This window comes from Phyllostomus discolor, chromosome 8 (assembly GCF_004126475.2).
Source record: "Phyllostomus discolor isolate MPI-MPIP mPhyDis1 chromosome 8, mPhyDis1.pri.v3, whole genome shotgun sequence".
Taxonomy (NCBI): domain Eukaryota; kingdom Metazoa; phylum Chordata; class Mammalia; order Chiroptera; family Phyllostomidae; genus Phyllostomus; species Phyllostomus discolor.
Window position 1 is genome coordinate 55223659 of NC_040910.2, and position 24627 is coordinate 55248285.

At 38.8% G+C, this 24627-nt stretch overlaps 1 protein-coding gene and 1 long non-coding RNA gene across 3 annotated transcripts; both read left to right on the forward strand.

The window, feature by feature from the left end:
- The first annotated feature begins 3 nt into the window (after positions 1–3).
- Positions 4–23286, forward strand: LOC114502450 (BCL2/adenovirus E1B 19 kDa protein-interacting protein 3-like). Of its 2 annotated transcripts, none has more exons than XM_028519402.2 (6): positions 4–310; positions 7326–7509; positions 12352–12424; positions 18316–18419; positions 18541–18690; positions 20564–23286. In XM_028519402.2, the coding sequence occupies exons 1-6, from the start codon at positions 91–93 to the stop codon at positions 20610–20612; spliced, it is 780 nt and encodes a 259-aa protein (XP_028375203.1). In that variant the 5' UTR covers positions 4–90; the 3' UTR covers positions 20613–23286. The 2 variants fall into 2 exon arrangements, with proteins under 2 accessions (XP_028375203.1, XP_035888599.1); XM_036032706.1 differs by having other exon boundaries at positions 109–334.
- Positions 933–4417, forward strand: LOC118502041. Its single transcript, XR_004904718.1, has 2 exons — positions 933–2702; positions 4001–4417. It is a non-coding gene; the product is annotated as an uncharacterized LOC118502041 (long non-coding RNA).
- Positions 23287–24627: the final 1341 nt, after the last annotated feature.

The window sequence follows — 24627 nt, forward strand, 5'->3', positions numbered from 1 at the left end:
CTCCACGTCTGTAGTCAGCCCGGGAACGCCCCGGGCCCGCCCCGTCTCCGGTAGTGTTGTTGTCACGTGGCTGGGGCGGGCCCTGACGTCATGAGCAGGGGAGGGACTGCGCAGGAGCAGAAAAGGGGGCGGGGGACTCGGCTTGTTGTGTTGCTGTCCCAGAACCTGAGCCAGTCTAGCTGCGGACAGAGCTCCTCCAGCCGCCCGACAATGTCGTCTCATTTACTGGAGCAGCCGCCGCCCCTGCACAACAACAACAACAACTGTGAAGAAGGAGAGCAGCCTCTGCCCCCGCCAGCCGGCCTCAACAGTGAGTGCTGGGCGGGCGGACTGGGTGAAGGAGATGGGGGAGGAGGAGCTGCCCCTGCTGCCGCGGCCAGTTCCCCCCGGGTGCCGGGGGGGGGGGTGCCGGGAGGAGAAGGCAGCCCATTGGTCTAGGCTGAGGATGTGCGGGTGACTGACAGTTTCCGTCACCTGTCAGGATGAGGTGCTTGTGTCTCCCTCCGGTCCGGTCTTCCCCTCCTTCTTGGGGTCTTGGGGCGGGGGCTGCTTCTGTTCCAGGTTTCGGAGGGCTGGTGGGAGGGAAGAGGAGGGGGACGTGCCCGATTCCACCTGTGGTGGGCCCCTGAGCGGAGCCTGTCGAGGCGTGAAGGGGCGGGCCGTGGGGCGCTGGGAGGGTGGGCGGAGCGGACGCTGAAGGGGACGTGGGCAGGGATGGGGACGTGCGGCAGGGACGCTAGGGGATGGACGCGGGCCGCCGGCCGAGGGGAGGGGGCGGTGGAGAGACGGGTGCGCGGTCAGCTGTGCGACGGCGCGGAGCTTGGCGCAGCTGACCCCACCTCGCGTCGCCAGGTCGGCCCGGCGCGGAGTGGGATACCTCTGGTTGCGTTCCTTTGTTACCACAGACTGGTTAGGGAAATCATTTGGTAATTTAGTGGTTACTTGTTTAACGTCTGGGCGGGGGGAGCTATGCCACTTTTTTTTTAGACGTTTCAGAGTTGCTCAAGTGATTTTTTTTTTGACGATGGGGTTGTGTGTCCTGTAAACCTGTTTATGAACAAACACCCTCTTGAACCATACAAGATTGCACAAATCACGGAGTCTGGGGTAATGAATTTTCAGAAATGGGTTTAAAAACACATTCATATACAAGGGCGGATGAAAGTTAATGACAATATTGAATTAAGACCAACTACAGTTGCTTTTCATAACATTCTGGTGCTCAGACATCTTGTCCTAAGGTTAGTCTCAGATGGCTTTAATGCTCAGAGTCTTGGAAAGGTTTTTGCTTCATCTTCCTGTAATTCCTCCCATGAAAGAGGTGATTGGGACAGTTCACAAACGACCAGATGAAACTGTTAAAAAGTCGTTTGGATGTTTACATGACATTTGAAGGCATTGCAGTGCCTTTCATGAAAGGAAGGTGTTGCAGTATGGCTTCAAAATTATCTAAGGGAAGAGAGTTCCTGTCCTCACAAGATGGGGATAGAATTCGATTACTTTTAAGATGTTTTCATTGCTTATTGCTGCTGCTCCATCTTTTCGTGGATAAAGTCTTCAAATGTTGACTTTTTAAAACTTTTTAAAAAGTGTCTTATGTTCTAGGATGTAAAACATTGTTTTCCACACTAAACTAGGATTAATTTGTGCCTATGTTATTTGCTGTGCATATTAATCTGCATTTTAAAATCATTTACCCGTGTTTAACATACTCTTAGAACTGTGGGATTTTAAAATGGCATAAGATTTCTTTATTATTATTTAAATTTTATTTTTCAATTATAGTTTACATTGAATATTATTTTATATTAGTTTCAGATGTTCAGCACAGTGTTTAGACAGTTTTCTGCTTTACAAAATGTTGGGAAGAGACTTGAGAGATTTCTGTCACCTGTTACTTACCAGGAAAGAAACAGGTCTAGAGTCAAATGTGCTGTTGTGCAAGTTGACACCTGGCAAGGACCTGGAGCGGAGGTTTTCACGTTCATTCCATCTAGTGCTCCTTTCAGGACGCTTCTTTTCAGTGGCCCAGAATTGTGTGTTTCTAATTCTCTGGGTGTGTTATTCCACCTAATGTAATATACAGAGGTGGCCTGTCTTTCTGTCTTTTTCTAGTACATGTTTTTTAATTGTACTCAGTGTTTGTCTATGATACCTTTAAGTTAGCTATTTGGTTAGTATGTGTACACGATTTCACAGAAAGCAAAGGAATTGTAATTTTCTTTTGACCATTTAACAACAAAAAAATGGTGTTGATCTATGTGTGATTGTTTTTATTTCTGTGTCTGACAGACCTATTAGGTATTTGATGATGTTGGCCAAGCAGTTGCTGCTGTGTTTATGTTAGCTCTTAAAAAGTGGAAGAACACTGAGCCTGTGTGTGATAATCAAAATGTTACTTTGGGAAGTCTGCTACATAGGAAATATTCTGGGGGTAGGGTGAGCTTTTAAGTTACTGAAAAGCTTTTGGATAGTGCCACATTTATTTATTCCCCTCTTGCCTTTTACAGTTTGCTTTTTAGCTCATTATACAACACTGAACTGAGCAAAACAAGCCTTATTGATTCCTTCAAGTGATTTTTAGGCACTGGGCAAAACAACTTATTCAGGCATCTAATACGTACTATCCAAATTGCTGATTAAGTTGAAGTTCTTTGTTGGGTAGAGTTGCACAACTACGAAAAACAGGAGATGAACTCATGGTACAAATTATCTCTGGCTTGAGATTTTATCTTTAGGTCAGGGATCAAAGCAGAGTTTTAATAGCAAGTTATTGAAATATTTGGAATAATGAAACCTGATTTTTTTTTTAGCTTACTGTTTTAGGGGAACTGTTCACTTTCATTACAAATTAGTGAACAAATATCTGAACTGCTTTCAAAGTTTAAAAGGATATTTTCCAATTTCTAATGTTAGTTTTATTCTTAAGAAAATGATTAAATTACTGAAGAATATTTGTATAGGGCATTTATGTCATAAAAATCAGTAGGTGTAATATAAGGCAAATCAAGATACCAGTATAATTCGCCCTGGCTGGCGTAGCTCAGTGGATTGAGCACGGGCTGCGAACCAAAGTGTCGCAGGTTCGATTCCCAGCAAGGGCACATGCCTGGGTTGCAGGCCATAACTCCCAGCAACCGCACACTGATGTTTCTCTCTCTCTCTTTCTCCCTCCCTTCCCTCTCTAAAAATAAATGAATAAAATCTTTAAAAAAAAAAAAAGATACCAGTATAATTCTTGTTTAATGTAGGAAGTACAGCATTTTTTTTCCTTTTTTAACATCTTCAGCCATGATATTCTTGCTTCCCCAATATTGCAAGATGACTTTTAAGACTATGATACATGAAATGTCACTGTCTTATAATACTGTTTAGAATACATAATTAATTAGTGTGTGAGTACTTACTTGTGTAAAAAGACCAACTTTTTTTAAAATAAGAATGTCTGTGACTGTTCGTAGTCTCAATTCTAGCATCAAGTACTTGAAGTAAAATAAAGGCTTTAAGGAAAGAGGATAAGACATAATAAAATGTGTCACTACTGGTTAGGGTCTGATTGACACATGGAGCCTTGGAAAATGAGAAATAGTACTGTTCTTTTCTTCCTCACCCCCTAGCTCTGCCACTCCTCTTTTTGCAGGAGGGTTAACCTGGTGATTGTAAAACTGAAGAGAGTATATGCAGCAGTCATGAATGTAAACGATAATTGGGCCAGCCTTGACGATGTACTATATTAGAGAATGTAGAAACATGCTTTTCCGAATCTTTTAGCAGTTCTCAAGAACTTAAACTAGAAAATGTCTATTGTGTTGTGTATATGTACAATCAGTCATAAGAGAATAGTTTTCAATTTCTAAGTAAGCTTTTAATATAATAGGGCCTGCAGTTTTTAATTTTAAAGCTCGATTTTTAGGAAGAGGATTCACTCTGAGATTTTTTTCTAGTTTGTATTGCTTGGACAGCACAGTCCTCTTGTTTTGTTTCCTTTCCAAATAAAAAGGGACTAGTGAGGATCAGTAGAGTTAGAACATCAAAAAATTCTGAGCTGTAAATCAGAAATGAATGAAGTGAGGTGAAAAAGGCATGTAGAGTTCATCTATGGAGAAGGAAAAGTTTGCTTTTTTCACAACCATTTTTCTGAAAAGATAAGAGCAATATGTAGCCTTTTAATGAATATGTGTGCATAACTTTCTCTGCAGTACTGTTTTTTTTACCATAGATGATATTTCTGGGAAGAGAATTATTGATTAAAGGAAATCTAACTTTTTAAGGCTCTTCATACTGCCAAACTATCCTCCATTGAAGCCTTGATTTCAATAACAATATTAGAAACAATAATTTGGGTAGCAGTTAACCATTGCCATTTGTATAATGGTTTAAGTATGATATATCATGATGGGATGCAAAGCAGTTATTTTTTTAAAATTTTATTTATTTTTAGAGGGGAAGGGAAGCAAGAAAGAGAGGGAAAGAAACATCAATGTGTGGTTGCCTCTTGCACGGCCCCTGCTGGGGACTTAGCCCACTTACTACCCAGGCATGTGCCCTGAGTGGGAATCCAACCAGTGACCCTTTGGTTTGCAGGCTGGCACTCAGTCCACTGAGCCACATCAGCTAGGGCAGTGATTCCATATTTCTATGAAAACTCTGGAAGTTTACATAGGAAAGTTTTAATTAAAAGTGGTTTCCTTTGGGATAGGGATGTGAGATTGGGAGGAGAGGTATTACTTTTTATTTTATGTACTGATGTTGCATTTTCAAGAAACATTATTTTGTATTAAATGTTTTTAAAAGATAGAATATAATTATAATATTAGCTAACACATTATACTGGTAACCTTTCCTATTTTTTAATGTGGTTTATTCATGTCATCCTCCTGACAATACAGTGAGGTAGATACATTTACTATCCCTATTTTACAGATGAGAAAACTAACAGGTCTGGGGTGCAACAGCTGTTATTAGTGGGAGTTCGAGTTCTTAACCACTCTCCTAATACACGTCAAGTGAACATCTGCTTTAAGTAGAAATGCCTTCAGTTATACTCAGTGTTTAAGGCAATTACAGAGACTGCTTTTACTAAACTTTTCTAGGTATGTCTCCCCAAGTTCCTAGATTATGATTGCTTACATATTTTTAATGCAGGAAGCAGAATTTAGATATTGGTATGGAAATCCTTCAGAAAAGTAAGGTCCAGAACACCTGATATTGTTACATGCTTTTTTCTCCTTTTTGATCAGCTACTTTAAGTGAACATTTACTGTATTTTGAGGAACACTGGCTTCCACAGAGACCCGTCTGGAACTCCTGCTTGCTTAGTTCTGTCTCCACCGGAGCAGGTCTGGCCTGTGTTTTGTTTTTGTTTACTTGTACACAGTGGGCTTCTGTACAAGAACTGGTCCCGTTGGTTTAAATAAATTTGAAAATCCCAGAAACAGTGCTAGCAGGGAGAAAAAACAGTTTATAATATACCTTGCTTTTTCTCTGCCTCGCTTTTCCGTTAAAATATTTTGCAGCTCTCTAAACTTAGGGATGCTTTTAGCATATTTCTTATACACTACAGAGGCACTCTAAATATTTAGTTAAATTACCTTTAGTGTTAGATCTGCCCTAGCTTTGCTGGCTGAGTTTAAGTCATGTCAAGTTCCGAGTTCCGTGTTGTCTTTGTCTGTATTTGTGCGTATACAGCCTGAGGCTGCAGGGATGTCATCTAACTGGTGTTTGGAAGTACAATGCCAAAGATGTGGTGGGGATTAGGGGACTGTGACAACCCAGGACTGCCTCAGAGGGAAAGGATGGAAAGAGTAACTTCATTTTTATTAAGCAAACACTGTTCTAAGTACTTTACAAATATAAATTCTTTCACCCAGTTTGTAACTGAGCATTTACCTTTTGTCTATGTTCTATATTTAATCCTCACAGCAGCCCTATATTTAATCCCCACAGGTAGGCACTGTGCTCTCATCTTTGTTTTACAAATGAGGAAACTCAAGGTCAGAAAGTCAGATAGTAAGGGGTGGAGTCAGATTTCCAACCAGGTTTGCCTTTGAGTTTTTCCTTCACAGGAGGATGGTGTTCAGGTCTGGAATAGCCATCACCTCATTTAGAGTGCCTTTAGGATTTGAACCTGTTTGGGTCGTTATCCTGTTTTGCTGATGTAGTAGTGTTTGGCCACAGAACTCTCTCTAATGCTTTTGCTGAGAGATCAGAGGAATGGTCCCAGCAACCCATGTGGTGACAGTTTCTAAAACAAAATTTATTGTATTGAATGGAAACTACGAAAAAATTACTATCTCTTTTTGTTGTGAAATTGGCTTATCAGCTACTGTTGCCAATTCTTGTTAAAATTAAAGCTCCTTAATGTGTTCAGCAAACTCATCAAGCCAATAAATATTTTTAAGACCAATCCACATTACCAGAGCCATAGCCCCTTTCCTGTGACTCCACACTCTGCCACTGTTCCCATGAGAAAACTTCAGTGTCACCTGTGGCAAACGCGCAGTTGTTACTCCCCCCAAACCAAAGAGGCTTACTGAAAACCCTAGAAAGTAGCAACTCCTGGGAGAGAACAGAGAAAAGACAAGTTCACAAGGTATGTTTAGTGGATAGAGAAAGGAGAAAGGCTGGAAATAGTGAGGCATAAAGGAAAGAAAGAAACTATTTTGTGGGTTAGAGGTACAGCTTTTTTCAGGTTTTCTTAGCACTAGCACCCGACTTAGTTGTGAGCCAGTTGCATTAACTTTGTGCTTCAATTTTGTACACAAATTGAAATTTTTATGATTGTATCCAAGTCCCTCCTCTAGGAGCTTTGCAGTTGTTTGTGCTATTAGGACATAGTTGTTAACTTATTTAGATGACCTTTATGAAGTTAGGTCATATGTTTATTTCATTTGTGTAGAGAATACAACTAAATAACTGAGGTGGACTATGGAAAATATATTAAGGGTAAAATATTAAAGGATAATTGTCTAGATATAAAGCATTTTTTGGAAAGCAACCTAAAAGTTTTCAGTTCAGTGAAGTGTTTGTTGTATGTAAGCTAAGCTTTAAACAGAGAGAAAATTGGCTTAAAGACATTTTCTGTGATACTAGTTTTAGAGTTCCAGCTTTTTCTAAGTTGGTTCATTGCATGACCTACTTCAGGAACAGAACTATATAGATTTGTAGAGTATTATTGCTCCTCGTTTGTCGGCTTCAGAATACTTTTGCATTTTGTTTGAGGCAAGTAAGACTTCTTATCTGAACCCACCATATTCACATCAGTGTGCACATGACAGATTTCAGTTCTGCTGCAGTTAACGTAAGTTATCTGACTTGCCCAACAGGTTCCTGGGTGGAGCTCCCCATGAACAGCAGCAATGACAATGATAATGGCAATGGGAAAAATGGGGGGCTGGAACACGTCCCTTCCTCATCCTCTATCCACAATGGAGACATGGAGAAGATTCTTTTGGATGCACAACATGAATCAGGACAGAGCAGTTCAAGAGGCAGTTCTCACTGTGACAGGTAAGTGAGGTTTTGGTGGAATTCAGGAAACACATGGGTACAAAGTTAACTCCCATTAGGAAAAATAAATGGCTTACATCTTTATTTCACAAAATATGACACCGGATTTATTATAGTATGTGTATTTATTTTTTTAAAGATTTTATTTATTAAGCCCTGGCTGGCATAACTCAGTGGATTGAGCGCGGGTTGGGAACCAAAGTGTCCCAGGTTCGATTCCCAGCCAGGGTACATGCCTGGGTTGCAGGCCATGGCCCCCAGCAACCGCACATTGATGTTTCTCTCTCTCTCTCCCCCCCCTTCCCTCTCTAAAATAAATAAATCTTTAAAAAAAAGATATCTTTAAAAAAAAAGATTTTATTTATTTATTTTTAGAGAGAGGGGAAAGGAGGGAGAAAGAGGGAGAGAGACACATCAGTGTGTGAGAGAGACATCGATTAGTAGCTTCTTGCACTCCCGCAACTGGAAACCTGGCCCACAACCCAGGCATGTGCCTTGACTGGGAATCAAATCTACAACCTTTCGGTTCACAGGCTGGCACTGAGCCACACCAGCCAGGGCACAGTGTGTATATTTAAATCAGACAGCTCATTCACAAGTACTTGTGTGTTCCCCCAGATTAAATCAATTTCCTTATCAGATTATATTGTTTTTAGATATTTTATCAGTTTAAAGCTCAATGGCATAAATGTTTATTTATAGAATTAATCCAGCTTTCTCCCATTGTCCTTTGTGTCCCTGTCTTACATCTCATAGTCTGCCTTGAACATAGTTATCTGTGTGTATATCTGTCCTCCCTTCTTGATTGTGAGGCTCCATGAGGTGGGTAATGTTTCATCTCCTTGGTATTCCCGCAGTAATGGTGCTGGCAGGTAGTAGACACTCAGTAAAGCATTTACATTATAGGAACTGCAGGTTGGTTCAAGTTAGAGCAATGTTTGCACAGTGGAAGCACTAACCAAGTCTGTAAAGATAGTAAATTTTGAAGGCCATTCTGTTTCCTCAGAGGCAGTTTTATTTCAGACCTCATTTTTCTCTATTTGAGTTAGAGAAACTAATTCCACTGATTAAAGTAAAACAGCAAGAATATAGAGGTATGTGTGGGTAGAGTGAAATTGAGCTGTTTGTTTAGTGTTTTTTTTTTTACTTTTTTTTTTTAGTGAGGGAGGGAGGGGAAGGAAAGAGAGAGGGAGAAACATTGATTTGTTGTTACATCTATTTGTATATTCACTGGTTGAGTCTCGTATGTGCCCATGACCAGGGGATCGAACTTGCAAACCTGGCATATCAGGATGATGCTCCAGCCAGCTGAGCTACCCATCGAGGGCCTGAGCTGTTACTTTAATTTTCAGTATAAGCTTCTCTTTTTTTCAGAGGGACTAGATATTAAATGACATACTGGTATCATTTGACAATTCTTAGACCAGAGACAGCCATGCTGATAGCATTACAGGGTATTGGATGATCTTCTGGTTAATTAAGAGTTAACTGATTATCAGCCAGGTAGAAAATGCCTGGGGGAAAGATTAAGGAAATATTTAAAAATGTAAACAGTGATTATCTCCAAGGGATGGAATTACAGAGTTTTTTCTTCTGAATATTTTTGTGCTTTGTAAAAATTGTGTGCATAGCATGTATTACTACTTACTAGAAAAAGCACAGAAGGAGAAATAGAGGTAACTCATGTTCAGCGTGCTGTGTGTCTTATGATCCACCAATTTTCCCAAGGCAGCAGAGGCCTGGTTTGAGGTCTATAGCTACGGCACAGTGTATACCCCCGCCACCCTGTCTAATGAGTGACTTATCTCTGTGCTCCTTAAGAGCTTGGGATGGCTCTAGTAACAAGCAGAAGGAGAGTGGATAGCTTTCTGAGCAGCTTGCCTTTGATTCCAGTTGTGACAGCATTAGTCTTTCAGAATGAAGTTTTTGTTATCCAGTATGTTATCCTCAGACATACTGCGGGTTCAGTCAGATCACTGCAACAAAGCTAGTGTCACAATAAAGCAAGTTGTAGTCTTTTTGCTGGCGGAGGGTCTTCAGTTTGTGACAAATGCAACATCTGTAAAGTATGGTAAAGCAGAGCACAATAAAACATAGCAGAAAAAGTAAACTATAAATGTATTACATTCATTTCATGGGACTCCCTGGTGGGTTTCTGAAGTTTACTGCTCATATAGTCCTGCCCATACTGGTCCTGTCGATAGGCTTTTACTCTATATTGAAGTATGTGATGCTTGATCACCCGTGCCAGTGTATTGCTTCGCCTGCTGGTCACTTGGTACTGTTACTGAGCTGAGGAAAAGTCACTTGCTCACCTTTCTGGTCATCTGATTTCACTGGTGGTTGCAGTGATACCTGTGATCAAATATGAATTTACACTCCTGTGATCGTGTTTCAGCTGGGTTTCCAACCACTTGAAGTGAGGTGTGGCAGATGCTTTTGAACACTTCCTTGTCCTGTCAGCTTATGTATCTCAGGCCCTGGCTTACTGGTTGTCTTTCAGAGGAGGCCTAGAACTCCAGTGCAGTAAGACTCTTGGGATAGCTAACACACTTTAACATTTAAACATGTCTTCAAAATTCATGTCATTTGAATTGTCATGCGTCTGTATATTTGAAGTTGTTGAGAAGTGTTCCTTACAGGTGGCAAAGTTTTAGGATTATTGGCTCTTGGTCCCAAAGCTAATTTATGTACACTTTCAGTTTAAAAATGGTTTTATAGGTATACTTTCGTCACTGTGGTAGTTGTTCGAAGATAACATCTATGTGTTTTGCTTTGTGTTCTACCCTGTTGTAGCAGTTTTCAACCTATGATTTATCCAGCGAGCTTTTAAAAATACCAGCACACCAGACACCATCCCTGGAGATTCTCATTCTGTTGTCAGGGGAGGGGTAGAATCAGGAGAATATTTAAAAATCTCCCCAGCCAATCCTGACATGAGTCAGGGTTGAAACTCTAATATAGGGGTGTCAAACTCATTTTCACCAGGGGCCACCTAAGCTTCGTGCTTACCTTTAAAGGGCCAAAATAATTTTAGGACTGTATAAACGTAACTATTCCGTAACTGTTAAGTAGTTGAAATTCCATTCAGCCCTTTGAGGGCAGCCTCGAGGCTGATATGGCCCCTGGTGAAAATGGGTTTGACACCCCTGCATCTAATGCATTCCAAAGTGTTAAGAGTGGTAAGCAGTTTATCAAAGATATGTTTAGTATTTCTGAGCGAGATGGGAATGGTGTTGAGAAGAGTGTGGAAGTGGAGTGGTGCTTGGGTCAGACTCTCACCTGTCATGCTGCCGCCTTGACCTGTTCATGGCTCTGTGAAGCTGGCCCTTAACTTGACCTTTGGCTGTGAACCCAACAGAGTTATGCGTGTAATGATAGTAAACTAAGATTTCTAGTTCAAGCAAAACTTTTTCAAATACATTAATATGTTTGTTTCATATAGAACCAGCTTTTCTCTTTTCCTACCTTCCTTTAAGGATCTCCTGTGTCAACTGTAGTAGCCTAGGACTACTAGGCTTAATCAACCTGATACATTTCTGGTGACTATATTTATTTTTTAGTCAGTCTCACCAAAATCTCTGTATATTAACATTGTACACATGCTCATGATAACGTTAATACTTAACATCTATTCCATTGAACATTTTTCATCTCTATTTGAATTTAGATTTTGGGGGGCAGTGTTTAGTGAAAGGCCTAGAGACTTGCTGTGGAACTATACAAGGAATCATTGATAAAACTAAGAATTAGGACTTAGCACATTACATTCATCTAATGTACAAGTACAGTTCATGGTCATGTGTCTTTGTCTAAAAATTTATCTGTAAATTTTTATAGTTCTGGGACAACATTTTGTATTTTTCATTAAAAGTTATATATTTATATACGTACGTGTGTATATATAGATATATATGTATATGCTTACCTAATTCACTGAAATGTCTCAAAGCAAGTATTTCTGAAATAAGCAGAATAGTGCTTCTCAAACTTTTTGGTCTTTCTGCTTCTTTACACTCCTAAAAATTATCAGGGAACCCACAGAGCTTTTGTTTTACATGGATTATATATTTTGGTATTTACTATATTAGAAAATAAAACTGAGAACATTTAAAAATAATGTATTTATTCATTCGACAATAATAAACCATTATATTTTAACATAACTTTTTAAAATGGAAAATAACTAGTTTTCACAAACAAAAAAATTTAGTAGGACTAGTGGCACTGTCTTATGTTATTGTAAATATCTTTAATATGTGGCTTAGAAAATAGCTGGATTCTCATGTGCATTTGCATTTGATCTGTTACAATGTCACACACGTAACCTTTGGAAAATTTCACTGCATATTCATGAGAGAATGAGAATGAAAACAGCAAATGAATCTAATAGTATTATGAAAATAGTATTAACCTCGAAGACCCTTTGAATGAGTCTTTGGAAACTGCTTTCACACTTTGAGAACTGTTGGTAATGAATTATTTAATGATGAAGGAACTTTGAGACAAAGAACCTCAAACAAGGTTTCTGTGTTTAAAGATCATTTCACCTTTATTGGGGGGAAAAAGTAAAAATAAAATGTGAGAGTCTTGCATCTGTAGGTAACATTTCCTTTGCAGAATTATCATTGTGAAGGAATTTATCACCACAGAAAAATTCCAGAACATTTTGGAGTAAAAATGCTCAATTTCATTTTTTCTTCTATGGGGTTATGGTATACTTCTGATTTGCTGCTTTTCACAGCCATACTACTATAACTTTTAATTTTCTGATTTCTGGTAGGGATAATTTGTTTGACAAAATGGGAATTAAAACTAATGACTAAATTCTTTCTTTCCTAGCCCTTCCCCACAAGAAGATGGACAAATTACATTTGATGTGGAAATGCACACCAGCAGGGACCATAGCTCTCAGGTGTGTGTGTGTGTTAATTTACTTTTCTAATTCACAGTAAATAGTTACAGAAATGCAAGCCTCTAAGTATGTATGTTTGACTAAAATAAAGAATTAGAAGACTTTAAAAAATAGTTTGAAGCTGTTTTAAGTTATTCAGTTTCTGATTTTGGAATTCACTTAGGATGATATTGTCCTTGTTGTACTCCTTTACAACTGAGAATTTGGAGGCATATCATCCTAAAAGAATTGGAAAATGATTGCCTGTGAGGTATCATTTTACTGCATCAGTCTAGTTTTCTTGAGTTTATAAATAGAAAACCAAAACACATGTCTCAGTAAGGTCCCAAAATAAATGAAAAGGAGGGTGGTTGTAGAACCAGGTATGAAAACTTTTGCTGCATCCAAAATGAAAGCAATGACTTTTGAGATGAATTTTAACAGCTAAGATAAAATTGATCTAAATTATGCAGGTTCCTTAAGTTAAATAAGGTAAATATGGTTCACTTAGGAGTTGACATTGTTGGAAGTATAGATGGATATGGTATTGAAAGCTTATAAAGGTCTATGTTATAAAATTCGTGATAAGTAAGTAATTGTTAATGATTTAGAATGTTCATAGCCAGCCCTTAAATTTATTGATGTGTCAAGTCACCTCAAAGTGTCAGAGTGCAGATTCCTGAGGATAGGAACTATTGTCCTTTTCTCTTGTGTTAAGGTGCTTGAAGAATGTATGTTGAATGTAAATAAATTGTAATAAAAACTTGCTTTGTGGGATTCTCATTGTACCGTGTCTTGAACCCTTTGCACTAGAAATATTTTGCCTGTTATGTGGAATCCACCCACTATTGTTCTACTTCAGAAGGCTGCATGATTTCTTCCTACTTTGACTCTGCTCTATTTGTGCTGTTCTCTGAAGCCCAGGAAACCTCTGGGATTGAATACAAATGTATTTCATGATGAACTGGGCTCTGTGGAGGAGGTCAGAGTAGCTCGGCTCTCGTGCAGGAAGATGTCTGACTGGACTTGCCAAACTGCTGACTTTTGTATGTAAGTTTGGCCATGTGCAGTAAGCTGTAACAATGAAGAAGGAAGTCTGTGAAGCTACCATGGCAAAAAGTGTACTAAAGAATGCCAAGATAGAGAAATGAAATTAATTTTTTGCTGTAGTCAGTCCTGAGGAAAATGTCCTTAATCCGTATTGTCTTTTGTATGGACACATTGAAAATCTAGAATAGCATTTTTCAAAATATATTTTGAGGAACATTTGCTCAGTGGGAAGCCCCATAAAATCATTCTGATGTCACATAAGTGGGAAAGGATATAGTGCCTGGGCTCCCTCACATCAGTTAGTCACAGCAGGTAGGAACGTGTTACAGGCTCTGACAGTTCCTGCAGTAAAGAAATCTGTTTATTTAAACCAAGTATTTCCCAGTCATTTATTTGACCATAGACCTCCCTCTCCCTCCACATATACTTTTTGCCTCTAATAATCTACCTAACAACCTAATGGATGATGACTTTGGTCAGTGTTCATGCAATGGCAGGTGTACAATTAGATTTAACTGATGATTGAACTTACGGGACTCCTGGAGTTGAAAATGTAAGACTTTTGGCCTCTAGGTCAGGTTATGATAGCATTGCTGTGTGATTCCTATTCAGATACAAGTACCTGAAAGAACATTGGTTAACATCAACCCTTTGATAAGCAGTATAACAGTCAGATCAGTCAGTTTAAATAGGGTTACATGTTTGGAAAAGCAGTTTAACTTTTACACATACATCAAAAGCATTAAGCAATATATCTTTTTTTTCAAGCCTCACCCAAGGATGTATTTATTGATTTTAGTGAGAGAGGAAGGGGAAAGAGAGAAAAAGAGAAATATGGATTGGTTGCCTCCTCTATGCACCCCAACAGGGGATCGAACCCTTAACCTAGGTATGTACACTGACCGCGATGGAGCCTGCAACCTTCTGGTGGACAGGATGACACTCCAACCATCTGAACCACCCGGCCAGGATTATATATCAGAAGCGTTACATCATTAAGACTTTTTAGTGAAGGAAATATCAGTAGATACAATTTATTTAGACTTTATTAAATAAAGATTTTATTTATTTATTTTTAGAGAGGGAAGGTAGGGGGAAAAGAGAGAGAGAAAAACATCAATGTGCGGTTGCTGGGGGCTGTGGCCCGCAACCCAAGCATGTGCCCTGACTGGGAATCAAACCTGCGATGCTTTGGTTTGCAGCCTGCGCTCAATCCACTGAGCTATGCCAGCCAGGGCTTATTTAGACTTTTTAAATAGCCTTTTGAATTGTTTTTTTTTTTAATTGCGGAAAAGATAATGTAAAATTAACCACTTTAGGGTTTGGGAAAATGAAATTTTTTTTCATGAATGAGAAGCAAGTATAGGGTTAAGAAACAATTTAAAGGAGTTAACAAAGGACTATTATGATACTTGTTCTTACTGAATATTTTTATATATGTCTATACCAGGAACATGACATTTTCAGCCTTTTCTAGGAGGAAGAAGGAAAAATATTGATATTTATTAGACATATTATTGGTGCTAAATTTACTTTTTTAAGTTTTTCCCACTTTTAGTGCTCTCATTTCAGTGAAGGAGGTGATATTATACACATGAACAAATGGGAAAGGTGAAGCTTTGTCTTAATTAAGTTACTTATCTAAGATTACAAAGCCAAGTAAGTGACAGAGCCAGGGCTGTTTGAGCCTGTGACTACCATTCCTTCTACTGAAATAAGTCATTGAAAGAAATCTGTTTCAGGAGAGCTCACAAGGTTCTGAGAACAAACTAACACATGTCTGGTGAGTTATGGTATGAGGAAACCTAAGTTAGAATGCATTTAGGCAAAAGGTCATTCAGTCTATATTTTCAGGATGGTAGTCCTCAAGAGTCTCAGTTTTGTCACAGAAAATAGACTGTGGATTATCTCTTGAAGGCATTTTGCAGTGTGTGTCTGGGACCAAAGAGGCCAGCATAGTGTTGGGTATCTTTGGAAGGTGATAGAAACTGAAATTGTCTTCTCTTTTCCCTCTTCTAAACTGTTATCTGAATGTGGAGCCCACAGACTGCAGTTTACTGTCCATGTTTAGAGACTTAAAGAACTTGCGGAACCCTGGCTGGTGTGGCTCAGCGGATTGAGTGTGGGCTGCAAACCAAAGCATCGCAGGTTCGATTCCCAGTCAGGGCACATGCCTGGGTTGCGGGCCACGGCCCCCAGCAACCGCACATTGATGTTTCTCTCTCTTTCTCCCTCCCTTCCCTCTCTAAAAATAAGTAAGTAAAATCTTAAAAAAAAGAACTTGCAGTGAGCCAGAGAATGCCAGTATAAGGGGATAGAAGCTGGGGCTTTCCGTGTGAGGACAGGCTAAAATGATCATAATTTACTGTGTGAATAGATGTAGGGATAGAGAGAGGGTTATCGATTCAGTTGAAAGCATAGTTCTTATTTAATTAGATAAAGTACATTGTACCACATTCTGAAAGTCTGAGTTGGAAGACAGTTTAAAACCTGAAACTGGCAAATTTAAGATTAATAAAAGGAGGCTCAGAGCCAGTTGTAAATGAGGAGAGCTGGAGAGCTTAGATCCTGATTCTAAAGTGATCTGGGTTTAAAAAAAAAAAAATAGCCCAAAGATAACTTTGCTTCACTCAACTGAGAAAGTTACATCATCTTAAAAAAATAGAGCAAAAAAATCTTACTATTTTTTAATTCTCTTGGAAAGTATGAAATTTGTTCACAAATTTAAACCTAAAACTTTGAGCAGTTTTAGAGAGAGAGACTTGTGAGATCTAAGTTTGAAACTTCATAGAAAGGATATGCAGTGTGTTGAATATTGTCAGATACTGTGTGTATACAAATTGATCTATAAATAAATTGTAACAATTTATTGGTTTTGATTTAAGATGTTTTTAGATTTACTGTAAAGAGCCAACTCATGATTCTGAGTAATCTCAGTACCCAGTAGTGTTGAGATTTTCCCAGTGAAAAAAGTTTAATCCTCAAGGCTGTGTCGTGCCATTCAGTGGAATTTGTGAAGTCCAGGCGCACTAAGTAAAACCATTGCAAAAATCCACAGGGATGGTATTTTTGGTTTGGTAGTAAAAAGGACTACCTGTATCTGGAGAGTTCTGAAGCTGCCTTCTCTGGGCAGCTATTCCACAAGTAACTGGACCTGTTGAAAAAGAATCTTGGGATATGTCAGGCTCTGCATTTTGTAACTACCTACTGAAAAGAATCAAAGCTTTGGCCAAAGACTGGATCCTATTCAAACAAAATTACAAGTCAAAAACAATTCTTAGCTTTGAGATCCTTTGGTTTGAGGTCATAGCATCACATTCCCTAAAACTGAATAAATAATGCTGTGTCATTTTTAGGAATGTCTCCTTCCTATGGGTTCTATTATAAGAGAAACTTTTGGAAAATTTGATTGCTCTTGGCCTGAAAACTTGAGGTTATTATTAAAGAGAAAACACATTTCTTTTTCATTTAGTTGATACAAAAGATGTCAAATTCTGACTCCGTATAAAGTAACTTATTCCAAAAAACCCCCCACAAAAACAGCCTTTTGTCTTAAGTAGTTTTGAATAAACCTTGCGAAATGTTTGGATAGTGATTTGTTTAGAAAAATAGAAGCTTCTAGGGAGTAAAACCTAATGCTGAAGAGGGAGGGCTCTAGAGACATTTTGCCTGGGTTTGGATTCCGGCCCTGCTACTTACTGCTTATGGAACCTTAGGCAATTACTTAATTTATATCTGTTTCCTCATCTGTAAAAATTGGGTATTAACAGTTCCTATTTTTACAGGGTTGCATGGTAAAAGTTAATGCATGGAAAGTACTTGGAGTTAGACTTGTCTCTTGATACGTGCTTAATAAATGCTATTATTATTTGTTTCCTTATCACATCGCCTAGTTACTTATTTTCTCATCACTTTATATTTGGTGGCACATACCAGGGGTGTCAAACTCATTTTCACCAGGGGCCACATCAGCCTCATGGTTGCCTTCAAAGGGCCGAATGTAATTTTAGGACTGTATAAATGTAACTACTCCTTAACAAGGGGCAAGGAGCTTGGTGCTGCTGCCTGGTAGAAGCAAGGTTCTGGGCCGGATAAAACAAGATGGAGGGCTGGATTCAGCCCCCGGGCCTTGTTTTTGCCATGTGTGGCATAATACTTTTTGATATGTTGTCTTTTATTTTTAATTATAAAAAGTTTTAAATACATACAAAAGTAAAGAGTATATTACAGTGGGCCTTCATGTAAGCATCACCCATATTCAGCAATTATCAACATTTTCCACACTTCAGTTAGCTTAGCCTCAAATGTTTTTTTTTATTTTTAATTTTTAACTTTTTTGAATATTTTATGTATTTATTTTTAGAGAGAGGGGAAGGGAGGATGGGATGGAGAGAAATATCAATGTGTGGCTGCTTCCCACACGCCCCCCACTGGGGACCTGGCCAACAGCCCAGGCATGTGTCCTGACTGGGGATCCACCTGGCAACACTTTGGTTCATAGGCTGGCACTCAGTCCACTGAGCTACACCAGCCAGGGCTCAAATGTGCTTTTTGTCTCAGGTTCATTTTTTTTTTTTATTGAGGTTTAATTGAAGTTTGAGGTTTGTATTCTATGTTTAGATATAAAAACAGTGAAACTCATTCATTCAAGTTCTTTTTAAGATATTAAAGATCTTAATATCTTAAGATTATTTCAAAGATTATTTTGTCAGCCTCTTTAGAAAAATGGCATGTTTCTTACATAAAAATTACTGATGTTCATTCAGCCTTTTGATTTCCATGTATTCTCTGGATTTGTCTTTTGTAGTAGGAAGACCTGGTATTCCCTTTTGCCTTTTTAATTTTTGAATTCTTCTTTATAGTCAGAAGAAGAAGCTGTAGAAGGAGAGAAAGAAGTTGATGCTTTGAAGAAAAGTGTAGACTGGGTGTCAGACTGGTCCAGTAGGCCTGAGAACATTCCACCTAAGTGAGTTCTTACATGTTCTCTTCAGTGGGCCCAGTGGGTGTGTGTGCATTGGACCTGCTACTTCCCACGCTGTTTTCAGCAAATGCATTTCTGATACCCGTTTCTGAATTTCTTCCCCCAGGGAGTTCCACTTCCGGCACCCAAAACGGTCTGTTTCTTTAAGCATGAGGAAAAGTGGAGCCATGAAGAAGGGGGGTATTTTCTCTGCGGAATTTCTTAAGGTGTTCATTCCATCTCTTTTCCTGTCTCATGTTTTGGCTTTGGGGCTAGGGTAAGTACTGGGCAACTCGTACAGGTTTTTTTCATTCATTTTATCCTCACGTTTTATTTCCAGGTTTAAGGAACACATGTAAAATCAGTCTGTATTGTTTTGCTATTAATGTTTTAGTGCAAATAGGGTGTGAGCCTAAATGAATTCTTAAAGTTAGTCCACTGTTGGTACAGTGATTAGCATTTTTAATTGTAGTTTTTTTCTGAAAAATAAGTTGATCATATTAATTTCCTAAGTGATTTTTTAAAAAAAGATTTTATTTATTTATTTTTAGATAGAGGGGAAGGGAGAGAAAAAGAGAGGCGTGAGAGAAACATGCAGCCTCTCACATGCCCCCGGTCAGGGACCTGGCCCGTAACCCAGGCATATGCCCTGAACTGGAATCAAACCTGCAACCTTTTGGTTTGTGGGATGATGCCCAACCCACTGAGCCACACCAGTCAGGGCCTAAGTGATCATTTTTAAATGGGCTTGTCCATGATTGATTTTTCTTTTTGGGTTGTGTCATTGCTGTTTATAAATTACTTAGGGTTATTTAAACTTCAATGTAAACTAATCTTCAGTGTGTAAATTTGGGGGTTGATGTGAACTTTTTTCCCCAGCTGGGAAAATACACCATTTTATTATATAGTCCTTGAGTGAGACTGGTCGGTTGTTTGATGAGATAGTATTTTGTTTCTCTTTGTAGCATTTTCATTTTTTCTTCTAAAATTAGCTCCACATTGACCTGTATTTCATTAATTTTTCATGCATGCTTCTTAAAGTCTTTTTTTGTTTTGATTTTGAGTAATTAAGGAAATATATTTTTGAAAGATTTTAGAGTTAAACACTAGCTGTTAATTTTATTCTAAGACATATCTGTTATTCTCTTTACGCATGTCCAGTGGGTCACTTTCTGTATATAATAAGCAAAAGATACATCTTTCCTAAGCTTCCCTTTAAGGAGCTCAGCATATGGGAGAGATGTGCACAGTCTTGAACACAGAAACATGCGTGACTGTTCCACACACCCCCTTTTGTCTTCTGAGTGATGTATCTGTTTTTAAGGACAGCAATCACGAACATCACCATGGAAGGTGTTTGGGTTGGAAAGGAATGTGTGACTGTGTGACTGTTGTATGGGGTTGGAATGGGGGCAGGAGTAGGGCTTTCAGTTCCCTGTAATATTGACTGCACTGTGGTCCATTTGCCCTTAAGAGGTGGGTTTTTGTACCTTGCAGCATCTCTTCCTTTCCTGAATCCAGACCATTTCTCTTGCTGGTGTAAATGTAACTGTTGTTATAGATGAATGTAGGAAAGGGGATTTTACAAGTTGGTTGGTTTTATTACACTGGGGGGTGGGACTAATATTTTCCTTAACTTCCCTTCTGCTTATGGTGTTTAAGGGTAAAATACTTGCTTGGCACAAAAAGGTAATATTGGGCCCTTAGTCCTTAAGAGTTAAACTGTTAGTAAGAGCCCTCTTGAAAGCACTGGGAGCTTTATAATTGGGGATATTACTATTCAATATATTTTGTATCTGAAGTATCAGTCAATCTACAAAAGCCCAGAACTTTTTACCTACCACAAAGGAGTAATTGAAAGGAGGTTGGCCCTTCTTTACTCCTGGGGGCGTCTGTTTTCTCTCACCTTCCCTTGTCGAATCGCTGGCCCTGCACTGTCCCGTCTGGCCTCCAGAGACCAGTTGGGCTGGCTTGTGATAGTTTTAGGTCAGTCAGTGATGACTTTAGGGTGCGGGGGACTACACACTTTCACCTTTTGAGCATTTTATAAGGACTGAAATTTTTAGTTTTTATTACAGTTCATCATGTGGACAAGCCTGTGTAGAACTGTTGGAAGTAGGTGAAACATGGTGCTTTCTCTTTCCTTCCAGCATCTATATTGGAAAACGACTGAGCTCACCTTCTGCCAGCACCTACTGAAGGAAAGAAGCCCCTGGGAAAGCGTGTGACCTGTGAAGTGGTGTATTGTCACAGTAGTGTATTTGAACTTGAGACCATTGTAAGCATGACCCAACCTACAACCCTATTTTTACATATCCAAGCTCCAATAATTCTCAAATCCAGTATTTTATTCAAACTCTGTTGAGGCATTTTACTAACCTCATTCCCTTTTTGGCCTGTAAGACACTTTAGAATTTCCTAACAGAGTTTACTGTTGTTTAGAAATTTGCAAGGGCTTCTTTTCCGCAGATGCCACCAGCAGATAATAATTTTGTCAATAATGCTGTTGTCTCCTTTTAGTACCACCAGACTGAGACCTGAATCATTCATGGTATAAATTTTACTCTTGCAAGATGACTCCTGTCTCTCTCTAAAAACAAGATCAGGTTGGCAGATGATATAAAAGCTTTGTTGTTTTGTTTTTCAAGACAAAGGCAAGCTTCTTTAAGCTTGAACTTACTAGTTATTAAAAAGAAAACAAAAAAAAACCCACAAGACACAAGGAAAAAAATATCCTGGGCAATAAAAAATTATTTTAAACCAGCTTTGGAGCCACTCTTTGTCTAAGCTCCTGATGACACCTTTTCATTCATAGGAGGCGATCTGTATAGATGACAGCTATGAAATGGAATAGGAACTAAAATACATCAGCAGATTTTACTACTAGTATGTTGTAATGCTGTCTTTTCTATGGCGTAGAATCTTTATTTCTGATAAGGAACGTCTCAGGCCTAGACATATATGAAATTGCTTTTGGGATTTTTGTGTGTGTGTTTGGTATTTTTACGTTTGTTAGTTGCATGTGAACTTTTCATGACTTTTACATTTAAAAAATTTTTCTTTTCTAAGAAGAGGCTTTGGAATGAGGTCCAGTTTGTGGTGTAAATACAGGCTCACTGTCTTAGGAAGCATCACGTCTTCTCTGAAGCCTTTAAACTAAAGGTGATTGAGTTATTCCAAGCACTTGAGCAACTTGGATAAACAGACTTGGTTTGTGGGAACATTGGACACAGTTCTGAAAAGATGCCATCTGTTGTTTTCTGATCTCCCCTTTTTTAATGTTTACTGTGTGATCTTTCTGAGGTGACCCTGCGATCTGCAGGCACTGCCCACTTTCCGTTGCAGCCGTCTTTTCAGTTACTTCAAATGCCTGATGTTCCAGAGCCCTCAACAACTTCCTTCAATGACATGCTTTTTTTGTTTGTTTGTTTCTAAAATGTGAAGCTTTAGGACCAAATTGTTGGAAAGCGTCAGGATTGCCAGTTATTTCAAGTAGATTTATTGGATTTCAGAACTCATAGCATGACTCTGAAGGATACTATTATATGTTTATATATAAATAATTACTGTTTATGATATAGACATTACTATTGAATATTTAGAGAACCATTGTTAATTTTAAAACTAGCAATTTACTCATTAAATAAAGTGCATCAGGTTGACTTGAATAAAAACACTTGGACAACCAGGTTCACCGGTTTGCAGAAACTCTCTTTTCTCTCACATCAAGTTTTGTAAAATATATGTGTTATAGTGGAAAAGAACATACAGATTAAACAAAAATTAATTTCTGACTTTTTTCAAGTATATAGCTGGCTATCTTTAAGAAAAAGATGTTATATACAAAATAGTTTTCTGAATTATTTTACTTTGTTTTTCTTTCTAGCAATGGATGCTAAATAATTTTGGAGACATTTTTATTATACTTTGTTTCTATTTTATTCTTAAACCTGGTAACACTTGATTTGCCTTCTATAACCTATTTATTTCAAGTGTTCATGTTTAAATTTCTTTGGAAAGAACAAAAATCTGATGGCCCACTGATTTTTGCAAAGCCTGAGTAAAATTTAAAAGGCTGGGCAGGTTAGGAGGGCTAAATAAATAAATTGCTATAATATACAATTTGTATTACAATTGGTATCATGGGAGGGGAATGTAAAATTATTCTTAAAATAAGAGCAACTTTTTACAGGCAACACATTAGCCTCTGTTAAAATTCAGTAGCAGTTCTATCAGCAGTGTGATTGAACTTGGGTCTGCTTATTTTTTCCACATTGAAAATAAATTTAGTTCTGCCCTTTTTCTTAAAAATACTAGTGAAATTTTGGACTGTTTATTATAGGATCACACTAGAAGTTCTAAGATGGGATCCTGTGGGGTTGTGGTTGGCCCTACCATAGTGATGAGTGTCTGTGCTCTCCACCCAGGTGTGTGGTGAGCAGAAACAGATTATGTGATTGGAAAGGAGAACCCAACAATTAACTGTTGACATTTTAAGAGTAATGTTTAAAAAGCTTTACACCTGTTTACAATTTGGAGTTAAAAAGGCTTCATTTTTTTCTGTTTGATGAAGATCGGCTTAAAATATTTATAGTCAAGAGCAAAACTGCACAAACTTGCACACGGAAAAATTCAACACGTTACTTTGATTACAGTACAAATATTTACTGTCCTAAAAAATGAAAACTGAAGACTTAACCAGGCCGATGAATTTTTAAGTGAACCAGTTGTTGAAATTATTGGAATTAACTGAGCCAAAGTGATTATGCATTCTTCATCTATTTAGTTAGCACTTTGTATCATATACAGTTTACAATACATGTATAACTTGTAGCTATAAACATTTTGTGCCATTAAAGCTCTCACAAAACTCTTTCTGTCCGTTTCTCATTTTCAGTGATGTGTTGCCTGGAAGTTTAGAGGAGATGGGAACATTTTTATCATTGAGCCTGTGGGAGTGAGTGACACTCCTGCCCTCGAGTGTCCCACACCAGGAAGACAGGCAGCGCACAGTGCAGTTGCTGTGAAAATTGTGTGTGAAGCATAAGACTGTGGCAGGCAGAGCCTTTTTTCTGCCAGATAGTGTCAGGACATTATTCATAGAGGAGGTAACATATTGAAAGACTAGTAAGTGCCCCACAAGTGCAAAAGGGAATTAAGAGCATAGCATGCTTGGGAAGGGAATGGCAGGAACTGACATGCGAAACTGCATTCCAGAAATAGTGTGAAGTTCAGTGTGGCTGGAAACACTGGGCAGAGAGGTCATTCTGCATTGAACCAAGTTGAAGTGTACGTGGCGTGCTGGGGTGGAACTGAACTGTGTGTAGTCAGCTGGATCCCTTTGGGGGGCTTACTTAAAGCTGGGAAATGGCTGAGGACTTAAGTGTTAGACAGTCCTGAAAGGGAAGCGAAGGCAGAGGCAGGACCTGTCAGTGCTGGAGGTGACAAAGGAGGGACTGCGGGATGGGACAGGTGGGCCCGTGTGGCTGTGAAGGTAGACACAAAGCGGGAGGGAAGATGTGGTTTGTATTTGGCGCTGGTGTCTAGGGGGAGCCTAAGTATAAATTAGCTGAGGAAGTGAGGACAGGAGGAAGAATAGAGTGGTAAGGGGAAAGGAATGATTCCCATGTTTGATACATTGAACCTGGTTTGAACAATAACCACTTACACAGAACTAGAACTCAGGAGAAAGGTCTAGAGTGGAAATGAAACCCTGAGATGCATGTGCAAATATGTTATACAGTGATTAAAGATCTGGACACAGGGAAAGAAGAAAGGAGTTAAAATAGCAATGAAGTGTTTACCATTTGAAGATTGAGCAGAGAAGCTCAAAAAAGTGCATATTGTAGTAGAACAACCCCTCCCCATAGGAAGAGGAGAAGGCAACCAATCCTATCACATTGAGTGGTTACTGAGGGTGAATTGAAGGGAGGCTTTTGAACTTGACAATTGAATCACTGCTCATCTTTGCAAGAGCATTTCCTGTAGGAGCAAAAGAGGGGACCTGGTAAGACTGTAATTAAGTTAATGAATGAGTAGCAAGTGAGAAAGTGTTGGCTTTCCTCAGTAAATTTGGAGTCTAAGAAATGAAAGGGAGGATTTTGAAGAGACAGGATGGTAGGATCATTTACTTAGGCTGAGATGGCTGGGATAAGAGATGCAAGTAAGTTCTCAGGCTAAGGAGAGTGTGCAAAGGACATGTTCAAGCTGGGAA